Source organism: Salvelinus namaycush, chromosome 2 (genome assembly GCF_016432855.1).
Source record: "Salvelinus namaycush isolate Seneca chromosome 2, SaNama_1.0, whole genome shotgun sequence".
NCBI lineage: Eukaryota > Metazoa > Chordata > Actinopteri > Salmoniformes > Salmonidae > Salvelinus > Salvelinus namaycush.
The window spans coordinates 66779794-66791894 of NC_052308.1; the positions used below are offsets into that span (position 1 = coordinate 66779794).

General features: G+C 44.7%; 1 protein-coding gene across 6 annotated transcripts in view; it reads right to left on the bottom strand.

Annotated features, from left to right (window-relative positions):
• LOC120066534 (septin-9-like) overlaps positions 1 to 12101 on the bottom strand; it is an 85676-nt gene that overhangs the window by 32550 nt on the left and 41025 nt on the right. Inside the window, exon 1 of one of the 6 annotated variants that reach the window (XM_039017978.1) lies at positions 8697 to 8911. The exons of 4 other annotated variants lie outside the window; for them this stretch is intronic. In XM_039017978.1, the coding sequence (XP_038873906.1) occupies positions 8697 to 8778 (82 nt within the window). In that variant the 5' untranslated portion in view covers positions 8779 to 8911. Of the gene's footprint in view, positions 1 to 3508; positions 3553 to 8696; positions 8912 to 12101 lie in introns of those variants that run through there. One more of the 6 variants, XM_039017991.1, reaches the window with a different exon arrangement.

The following is a 12101-nucleotide window of genomic DNA, read 5'->3' on the forward strand; positions in this document are numbered from 1 at the left end:
TTACAGATGTCTGGACATTAATCAAGTTGTTTGCTCATATCTCCTAAGTAGGGTGTTCTACAGGGCCAGAAACATTGATCTAATTTCCCTGTTAACAACGTGAACATGTTCCACTACGTAAGAGTAATCACACAACAGGGTTCAAACAGACTGTTGGCTGTACCCTTCAGACAGCACAAACAGAGGAGGCCAGCAAAGAGGTCATTAAAGAGGTCATTAAAGAGGACATTAAAGAGGACATTAAAGAGGACATACGGGAATCAAAGAAAGCCATCCTGTTACACCAGAGGTAGACCTAATAGTCTCCAATTCTGATCTAGAAACAGCACTGACAAATTAATGACAGCTGCAATGACTGGCTAGTTTAATGTCAAGCAAAGGTTACACATAACCCAGAAGCTATTCCTCTAAAAAAATATCATTCAGACTGATACATTGACACACTGTAAATGGAGTCATTAGATAGCAAGCATGTGTTGTTGACGAACACCACGCCAATGAGGACCATGTGTACTCCATCACCCAGTACTATTAAAAACAATAATGATGGACGTCCTATCATGTCGTTGTCATCATGACTGTGTAGCGGTCATAAGGCGGGGGCCCATAGCCTGCTGTGCACATGCTGCCACAGGCCCCTCGCTGGAACACCAACAACGGACGCCTATAACAGGAAATGACACGTTTGCTGTTCCTCCCTGCTCACGTCCTCCCTCCCCCCATCACATACACTAACAGTACTGTTAACCTCCCAGTGGGGTCTGGTAGATAGACTCCTCTGTCATTGGATGAGAAAAGGAAAGGCTGTTTAAGAACACGATTCATTATGGCGTTTATGGCATAACAGGCCACAGATCCACCTCTTAAGAGCTCTCTACCTCCAGGATAGTCACCCAAACAGGGTCTGGCTCACTACAGGGAAAACATTATATATATATATATCTTTTTCTTTTTAACAGAGTGAAAAGGGACAGATTTTTTTTTGCTTTCCCGTTGTAAAGTGTTTTGCTACGGTGTGTGACCCACGTTCAGTCCTGCCACCTTGCCTGTGAGCTGAATAGTAACTAAAGCATGAAACAATGGTGGGCGTATTAGCTAAAGGTTACACTGTAATCCCAATGCAACTACTCCCTTGTGGGCTAATGTAGCTAATTAACTGTTGGTTTATTGTGTTGATGGCTAATAACTGTAGCGGCTAGCCCAGAAGCTGTAAACACATTACAGCTTAATATAGTTTAATATTACGTCAGTGTCTCCTACTCTAAAGCGTCGGTGAAATAATGAATGATGGACTGAACACGTGGAACAGGGTTGGTTATGTTCCCTCTTGACACTGCAGAAATACGTATTCGATGTTTCTGTATTCCTATTTGTTGGTTGAGTTTACATATCAAATAAGGTGTTATGACATTGGTCATGCTTGCAGATAGTGGGAGATGTCGAACGTAAATTCTTCCCGGTCTGACATTGACACGCAAGCGGTAGGTCACGTTCTGAAATGCAATATTCTATTTTCATATTTACAATGTGTAAGAGTTCACTATGTACATGTCCTGGTGTGTATACACGCTGAGTATACAAAACATTATGAGCACCTGCTCTTTCCATGACAGACTGACCAGGTGAAAGCTATGGCCCCTTTTTGATGTTACTTGCTAAATCTGTGCCTTTCAGAGTGGGAATGGGCAAGACCATGAAAATCTAAGTGCCTTTGAACAGCATATGGTAGTAGGTGCCAGGCGCACCCGGTTTGTGTCAAGAACTGCAACGCTGCTGGGTTTTTCACACAACAGTTTCCCCATGTGTATCAGGAATGGTCCACCACCCAAAGAACATCCAGCCAATTTGACAACTGTGGGAAGCATTGGAGTCAACATGGGCCAGCATCCCTTGTGGAATGCTTTCAACACTTTGTAGAGTCCATGCCCCAACGAATTGAGGCTGTTCTGAGTGCAAAAGGGTGTGACCTCAATATTTGGAAGGCTAATGTGTGGTATACTCAGTGTATATGTCTACGGTACCTGTTAGATATATTGGGGGAAGTCTGGGATGTGCTTTTGTATGTTATTGCTGTAAGAGTGAGTTAGCTAGCTCGAGATTAGCCCCTGCTAATTCACAGTTGTTTCCACGCTAACAGCAGAATCACGAATCTACAGCCATCAACATACTGTTGTCCTGCACATCTAATGTGCTTCTTTGTGTCCATCGCCAGAATAAACACAAAACAATTGGAACGGCTGGCAGGGCATTCCTTTCTTTAAAAACAACGCAAGAGGGCTACGAAGTACAGTCACATCTGTTACACTGGTGCTGGGACCAATTCTCTTGTCTTCGCAGCATAGCTATTGTGTACACACACGAATGTTGACTGCAGTTAAGCTAACAGTATCACTCCTTGGCCATATAGGGATACAGTGTGGCGGACACCCCAAGGCAAGTACATCTAGAACATCTAACGTGTACTATGGTGTGACGACAGCAACTGGAACAGAAAGCGACACTGCTGCTTCTTGTTCTACTGTCTTCAATGATAGTTGTCTATTGGTGGATTGTGTACAACACAACCTGTTGAATGCTGGGTAAAATGGAGGTCATGTGACCAAAGCTGGAACTACTGCAAATAGAAGCAATATGGCTGATATTTCAACAGCAGAAACAGGGAACGTGGTCAGTCACATAAGATGGGGCACAAACGTGGTTCTTCCTTTCTTGAGAGGCAAGTGAAGCGGAGGGGCTGGGTTGTAAGGAATGGTCCGTTCTTCTATTTAAAAAAAGTCTCATGCAGAAAATGTGTCCTGACGCTTCAACTCACCTTGAACTCGCTACAGCAATCCACCAGAGAGCAGATGCATGGGGTTGCCAAAATTAAATCATGTCGAAAAGTTGGCCTCTACATCTTACTTACTAACCCACTGTAATGTATCAAAGTCAAGCGAAAACAATCCCTGATGGGATAAAAAAAAAAGGGGGAACTGAAAAAAATAAGAGAAACATACCAGGGACCTTAAAAACACAGGGAGCAATTAGGACTAACATGATTGGTCAATAAATACTCCCCCCATCCATTTTAGCAGATTGATTATTCAAGCTGAATGGAGCCGAGCAGACAGAGGGAGAAGACAGTGGGGGATGAGAAACAGGGGGGGTAACCTAAAGGAGGGGGAGCAGTAACCCCCCCCACCCCAACTCTCCCAGAAAGCACAATGGAACAAGAGAAAGACAGATAGAATAAAGGTCTGGTCTTAATATTGACACCGTTCCAATCCCTGACAAATACAGCTGTCACACACACTACACGCTTCAGCTCCAAAACCCCGTCCAGACAGGACACCTGGCAAACTAACTTTGACACACACCAAACACACACTCGCATGCATTGAACAACCCCACCATACCCGCTTCCCTTTCTATCACTCCTCCAGCCTCTCTACAGAAGGAAATCATACACGATCAGAGAAACAAGAAGCCATAGCATAATATGAATGAACAGAAAACCAGAGACACTCACCCCAGCCTCTCTTTCTCCTCTCTTCCCTCTCAACCGCCCTGATTTCTGCTCCAGCTGGGCAGGCTCTGCTTCTGCTCCCAGGCTCCGCCCCCACAGCCTGGTCACATGACCTACCACTCTACACCCCAGCCAGGAGGCCAGCAGCAGGCATGCCACACCCCTCATTCAGGGAGAGTTGAATGGGGAGCATTGTGAATGTGCTGGACACAGGCAGTGTGTGTGTGTGTGTGTGTGTGTGTGTGTGTGTGTGTGTGTGTGTGTGTGTGTAGGGGGGCAGTTGGAAATGGGAGAAAAGGGTGTATGTGTTTGGCAGGAAAAGTGAGTGTGTGTAAGAGGTGGAAACGGAAATATTAAACAGAACATTTGTGACAGTTTGCACGTGCTTGAAAAGGAAATATATTTTTTTGTAACAAATGTGTATTCAGTGAAAGAGAGAGTATGTGTGTTGATGTCTATCTGTCCCTTCCCTCCCAGTGCTCAGTGCAGTGTGTCTCTCCCTGTATGTCTGTGTGTGTGTGTGTGTGTGTGTGTGTGTGTGTGTGTGTGTGTGTGTGTGTGTGTGTGTGTGTGTGTGTGTGTGTGTGTGTGTATATGTGTGTGTGTGTGTACTGTGAGGAGGACACTGGGTCATCTCTCCTCCTGGCTCCTTCTCCTCCTGGGCTACAATGAGTCTCCATCCATCACATTAATGCCTGCCTCTCACAGCCCCATGACTAAAGGAATATGTCCCAGATAACGAATGAATACCATCCCATAGAGTCATCAGACTCAGCATGAAACATTCTATGGGAAACAGCTCTGTGGACTTTAATTCAAAACATTATGAACTGTATAAGAGTACAATGTGTGATTTCCTTTTGGTCTCATACGTTCACTTGTTGCATGCAATAACTGCGGAGCTTGGTTTTGATCATGTCTACATACACTGAAATACATTAGTGTGGTATTTTCTTTTGGTTTCATAGCTACATTCACTTGTTGCACAGCGCTATCCATGCAACACCTGTCGAATTGTGTCTATCAGAAATCTGCATTCACACTATAAAAGACACAATCCTTTCAGCGCTGAAACAACACGCTTCTTTCTTATCCGATTGCTGGAATTAAGAGATCATTTGTTTTATCTCAAGCGGGTGGAAAGATGGAAAGAAAAACATCTCTGTACTGCACTTATCTAACAAGCTTTTTCCCACATTTGCAAGCTGATGCGAGGCCCAAGAGATGTTGTTTTCTCATATTCAGCACAAACGCCTACCTTCCTGTCATGGTTTCGGTGGTTTGTGTATGTATTGGACCACATGGTTTGTGCACCTGGCCCTATTGGCATCCGGTCTCAGTGAGAGATAGATATGAGAGAGTATGTTGTCTTCTACTGAACTAATACAGATCATCACCTGCATGCTCTTCGGTTGAGGCTGTGTCTGTTTATTCTTCCAGAAAATACTCATATTGAAGCTAGGCAGTTGCATGGGGTTTCTGATTCAATGTAGGGCAGGTTCTGCAATATGCACTGATTTGTCCATGATTTGTTCATCTGCAGCATAAAACACTGCAGCACAAACGTTGTCTGTTTGTTGCTTTCCCTCGTCTTGTGAGAACCCAGAGATCAAATGGGACTGAATCAATGACCGCCATACATTTAGTTAGTCCTGTGGAAAAGCAGCTAGTTCGGGATAATCCCCCTGTCATAATGAGCAAATTCTAATTGGAACTCAAGCTTTGCTCATTGACTGAGTCTATTTCAGTGCTCCAATTCATTGCAAAATAGCTAAGTCACCGGCCCATAGAAATAGACGTCCCAGAACAGTCATCCTTCGATTACTAGTGTACGCTCATGACCATAGCAACTGATCCGAGTCCAGCCCTTCAGCTCTTCAGCTAATAGACCTCAGAATAGCTCTTTGGCAAAGAGAAGCTCTGTGGGTGAGAGATCACATTGACTTCCTTCCTTATCTTGATTACATGCCACGATAACGAGATGAGACCCCAGAGCCACTTCCTTGTTTTGCAGTTGCAAACAAACATTTGAATTATTGTGCCAGAACCTTATTAAATGACCCAGCTCTTACTGTTGCTCCGTTGGCTGAACGTTTCTCCAGAGCTTTGTTTGTCATTCTGTTTGTTTTGTCATTTACCCCACTTCTGGAGGCCATTTTAAGGCCAGATTCGTATAATCACATCAAACTGTGTGGGCCGAACAGGCAACTGAAGACCCATGTAGGCACAACCCCAGAGGGGAGCTCTCTGATTGGACTAGAGGTCAGGTCTGATTGGAGGAGGCCCACACAGTGATTAGAACACATGGAGCTGATTAACCAAGTCACCTCAATGACTCAGCAGAGAGAGTGACTCACACAGACATACAGCCTCCCACCCAGAGAGATGGAAGAAGTTATGAAGAAGGGATAAAGAAGGACAGAGGAGGAGGGAGAGAACATCTGGCCAAGCTAATCTGGGAAGGAGAGAAACAAGCGACTTCCTGTTGAGCTGTAGCCGAGGCTGCTCTGCTCCCCTGTGGTGCAGATGGAGACCGCATGTGAGGATGCATGCAACCAGATGAAGACATCTGAGGCCTGGGTGCATCTCTCTATTCCAAAGTGGCTTCCTCTCCTTGTCTCCTTCTCTTCGTCCACACTTATCTGAGGAACTGGATAAGTGATAGCAAATTCCCACTAGGATTAGATCAGTGTACGTGAAGGAAAGCAGACGGAGAGAGGTAGCCCCTTTACACTATTGAGATGAACCCATAATCTCATGGCACCACATAAGAGACATGGTATAGACAGAAAAAGGCCAGTTTAGAGTTCATTTTAGGGACAGACTTCTTCCTGACTGTGTGAACAGAACAGGATAAAATCTGACCTTGGTCACATGGTCAGGAAAATCCCTAGCCCTACTTGTTCTTCTCTCGCTACCATGAAGACATGACGTCCGTGCAGTCCATTTCTAATCCTCCTCCATATACACACTGCACTACTCCCTCAGGGACTGTGCTGCACTCCAGCAATGCTACACGATGCCTCCAACTCTGCTCCTGACTCATCTCAGACCTCAGCTTGTATGTTGCTCTTCAAGGTTACAATAACCCTGGCCTTGTTTGCTTTCATCTGCACACACACACACACACACACACACACACACACACACACACACACACACACACACACACACACACACACACACACACACACACACACACACACACACACTCTTTTGAAGGACCCATGCGCCTGTTGTTTGAACAGCGGCCGCAAAGTAGATAAACTGTCGGAATTTGTGGTCAGAGGTTTGTTTTAGCCAAGGTGTTTATCTAGTGGATTGTTTCCCCTCAGTTTCACAGTGTTAAGATACTTCCCAGCTGTGTTACCTAACAGAGCCAAATAACCCCCATATAGATAGATATATACACTACCGTTCAAAAGTTTGGGATCACTTAGAAATGTCCTTGTTTTTGAAAGAAAAGTACATTTTTTGTCCATTAAAATAACAACAAATTTATCAGAAATACAGTGTAGACATTGTTAATGTTGTAAATGACTATTGTAGCTGGAAATGGCTGATTTTTAATGGAATATCTACATAGGCGTACAGAGGCACATTATCAGCAACCATCACTCCTGTGTTCCAATGGCACGTTATGTTAGCTAATCCAAGTTTATCATTTTAAAAGGCTAATTGATCATTAGAAAACCCTTTTGCAATTATGTTAGCACAGCTGAAAACTGTTGTGCTGATTTAAAGAAGCAATAAAACTGGCCTTCTTTAGATTAGTTGAGTATCTGGAGCGTCAGCATGTGTGGGTTCGATTACAGGCTCAAAATGGCCAGAAACAAAGAATTTTCTTCTGAAACTCGTCAGTCTATTCTTGTTCTGAGAAATGAAGGCTATTCGATGTGAGAAATTGCCAAGAAACTGTAGATCTCGTACAACGCTGTGTACTACCCCCTTCACAGAACAGCGCAAACTGACTCTAACTAGAATAGAAAGAGGAGTGGGAGGCCCCGGTGCACAACTGAGCAAGAGGACAAGTACATTAGAGAGTGTCTAGTTTGAGAAACAGACGCCTCACAAGTCCTCACCTGGCAGCTTCATTAAATAGTACCTGCAAAAAAACAGTCTCAACGTCAACAGTGAAGTGGCGACTCCGGGATGCTGGCCTTCTAGGCAGAGTTCCTCTGTCCAGTGTCTGTGTTCTTTTGCCCATCTTAATCTTTTATTTTTATTGGCCAGTCTGAGATATGGCTTTTTCTTTGCAACTCTGCCTAGAAGGCCAACATGAACAAAGTTTACACTGTATTTCTGATCAATTTGATGTTATTTTAATGGACAAAATATTTTTTTGAAAGAAAAGCACAAGGACCCCAAACTTTTGAACGGTAGTGTACACACACACACACACACACACACACACACACACACACACACACACACACACACACACACACACACACACACACACACACACACACACACACACACACACACACACACACACACACACACACACACAGTAGATAGAGAGAGAGAGAGAGCTAGAGAGTGAGAGAGAGAGAGAGAGAGAGAGAGAGAGAGAGTGAGAGAGAGAGAGCTGTTGAGTCTGCTATACTGCAAGATTAGCATGTACAAGGATTCCATCAAAACCACATTAGAAGCATGCAGACTCAGACATAACACATACTGTGTATATGCACAAACTATTCAACTCCACTATCGACACAAGGAAATTCTTAGTGATAAATAACTCAACTGTGGACATGGAGCCTTAATGCAACATACAAGAGTAGCACGAGACAGTGCAGATGATAAAACAAAACTTCAAGGAGAGAAAAATCAATGCAGACCCTATGCGGCCTTACCTCATCTAAACTGAGGTTTTAGGGGGAGGAGAGGAACTTATTAAAAAGCATCTTGGGATGTCCCTGAATGTCTTTCCATTTCCTCAGCGTCTAAAGTAGAGTTAAACATCATGTAGCCCTGATTGGCCTTAATAGAAACCAGTTGTCTCAGTCACACCAGTTATGTCGCAACAACCCTCCCCCTTCCTTCACCAAGTTTGCATCCCAAATGACACCCTATTCCCTACATAGTGCACTACTTTTGACCAGAACCCTATGGACCCTGGTCAAAAGTAGTGCACCATATAGGGAATATGTTGCCATTTGTGTCGCAGGCCAACAGCCATACTCACAGAGGACCTCCATCTCAGGGTTAATGTGCATCTCTGCACCACATGCAGCCATGTCTTCCAATCGCAGTCCCAGTCGAAGCATCACAGAACAGACTATTCCGACGTGGAAGTAAAAAAAAAATCCCCAATAAAATTCCCAACTGCTTCCCAAACCTAAACTCTTCACTGTGACAGCTGGGAGCGCCTGGGAGCACTTGGGATCTAATGCCCTATTTCTGTAACTCTCCCTCTTCCCGATGTTCCCAACTCAACGTTTCTTACCCGGAGCCTCAAGACTGAACAATAAACAGAGCTCCACGGATCGGATTGGCCTTCCGGGGGAATCCCTGCCCCTAATTCCAGCTGGAATTCTAGGGGGAGCCGGATGACTCAGCTTGGAATGGAGGAGAAGAAAGAGAGGAAGACGGGACTCTGATTACATACTTTCTCTCTGTGCGGTCGTTCCTGAAAACTTCCCAGAGTTATGATGATAATTATCCATAATAGAAACCTTGCCATGTGCTGAACTGGGAGAGACAGAGAGAAAGCTTATCAGTGTTACAGTAAATGAATGCCAAAAGATCTAGTCATAACATAAGTTGTCAACGTTTTTTCCAATTATAGCTTTACTGTAAGTTGGATGATTTAAATGGTGTAGCCTGTTTCTAAAAGATTTGTCAGAACAGTCTAGAAAGGGAGAATAGGACTAACTGTAGACATGTGTACTACTGTACGCAATTCAACGACTTTACTTAGCTAACCAACACCGCATTCTGTCAGAGGCAGTACTGTTGCCCTTTCCCCTACATCTTCAGCTGCTCTTGCTCGTTCCGTCTTCTCTCCCCCGTGTCTCATCACTGAGTGCAAAGGTGAAAGTTCACCCAGAGCTCCCCTGAGCCGACCTACTTTAGCTAAACTGACAAAGCTAGCTACGTCCACAGGGTAATGACTCCCAATGTAGCGGTGTTAGCTGTGCTTAGACAATAGAGGACTAGCCGTTCACCATGGAGGTGAGAAGCCAGTCAGGCAAGTAAGCAGTGTGTGTGTGTGTGCGCGCTAACCCAGTGTTGTTTGATCTAGGGCTGTTCAGAGGGGATTAGGGTTTAAGTCTAGTCATAATATTACCCCTGTCAAACACACCTCCAGGCACTGTGCCGTGCGTCAATGGGCGCGATGATGACTCCATTATGAAGAGTGGTCTCATTCACCTCAATGTAAAGTGAGCATCAGCTAGGAAGTAGTTGCCGCGGCTATTATCAGCATGGGGCACCGGCCTGTTAAACTGACACCATTTTGGCACTACAGTACTTCCATTATGTCCTGAGGAAATTGATTGAATGACAGATCAAATCAAACAAACCTGGGAGGGGCCTATACGACCAAATCAATGAGATCTGTCAGTGAGACACTAAATTAACATGGATTCATGTCTTCGTGTTTGACATTTAAAAAAATAATTGAAGATGAATAAATAATTGATCATAAAAAGTAACTGGTTTCCTCTTCTATTGAACGTCTAAGGATCAATAACCCCCTGCAGTACTGTCTCTCCCCCCCCCCCCCCCCCCCCCCAATGGACTAGTGACTGCTAGAACTAGAATCACAGAACATTGACTTGAATGGGGACGCCCGTTCTAGTAATTATATTTCTATGGTGGCTGATGACTATTATTATGGTACCTCCTTGGGAGAGGTCCAGCAGGGAGAGGTGGTGTACTGACCCCACACATACCCTGCCCTGCCTCCCATCTGCCCACTGCCCAGCCTAGCAGATGGCACAACAACGGTACGTATTGGCCATCTGTCCAGTGCCCACTCACAATTCGTGCGCGCACACACTCACACTCACTCAATCTCTGGCCACACAGCAACGACTGCTGGTTACTGCCCTAGACAAGACCTATACATGACGTCAATATCTGGGAACCTCGTATTGTTAAGGTGAAAGAGAGAGTAATTACAGCAAAAACACCATTATCATTCCAAACATGGCCCTATCAGCCAGAGAATGAGGGAAACCTCATTAGCAGAGGATGTTGAGAGCTGAGGCACTGACCCAAAGTGGACCTTCTCTTTGTTAACCAGCTGTACAGTTGGCAAAACTGAGAAATACTGAGCTCATCCTGTTCAGCCCGTAGCAGCTGGGTGCAGTCTATAAGCAGGACGAGACAGGACCAGACACCTCTTCAAGATAAACCAGAATAAACCAGATAAAAGACTATGGTAGAGTCAGGGGAGGGTCCAGAAACTGATAGTGATGATAGTTGTTGGCTGGTGGTCAAGTGGTCAGGAAAAAGTCCTGGCCCTACCTATTTTGTACGGTCGTGACTAGTGTCAGGCCAGCTTGACCAACATTCAGAGAACTCACTAAGGAAGACAAGGGTGGGGACTGGGAGATAGTGGCTCAGGGAGACTGGAAATAGGAGGAAGGGGGAACTGGGGTTGTTTTAGTGGAGTGTATGGGCGTGTGTGTGTGTGTGTGTGTGTGTGTGTGTGTGTGTGTGCTGCATGGGAACCTTCTTTAACCCCTGACTTCCACCAGGCGGAGCAGAGTAAACAGAAGCTTCCGGAAACCTTATCTGGGGGACCCTGTCCGGTTTCCACTTCTCTCAGCTCAACTCTACCCTCAGTGGAAGCGCTCAATACACACAGGCATCCACAGGCTTTCCACTGACCCAGTCAGAGTCCACAGCCTCCAAAACACTTTCAATCACATCAGGAATAAATCCTACAAAACACAAGCAGACACATTAATTCAGTTTTAGTGAGATATAGAACAATGTGTGAGTGAGAGAAGAGAAAGGGTGGAGAGAATGAAAGAAACCGAGTGGATAAGAGAATAAGAGATTACTTAAGAGTACTTAAAAATGCACCTTTAACTACTGTCTCAGCAATGTCCTATATAAGATGCAAGCCAGGTCCCATAGCTATCTCCCCTAAGTCATACTGACTATCCTACCGATCTTCGACTTCAGCGATGTCATCTACAAAATAGCTTCCAACACTCTACTCAGCAAACTTAATGCAGTCTATCTGTCACGTTCCTGACCTGTTTTCTGTTGTTTGGTATGTGTTTATTGGTCAGGGCGTCAGTTTTGGGTGGGCAGTCTATGTTTTCTGTTTCTATGTTGGTTTTGGGTTGCCTGGTATGGCTCTCAATTAGAGGCAGGTGTTTGACGTTTCCTCTGATTGAGAGTCATATTAAGGTAGGTTGTTCCCACTGTTTGTTTGTGGGTGATTGTCGTCCGTGTCAGTGTTTGTCGCGCCACACGGGACTGTCTCGGTTTATGTAGTCTGTTCCTGTTCGTGAGTTCTGCGTGTATTTTATGTAAGTTCCATGTCCAGGTCTGTCTACTCCGTTTTGTTATTTTGTAAAATCCTTCCAAGTGTTTGTTTTCGTGTTTCATCGTTTGATTTAATAAATCA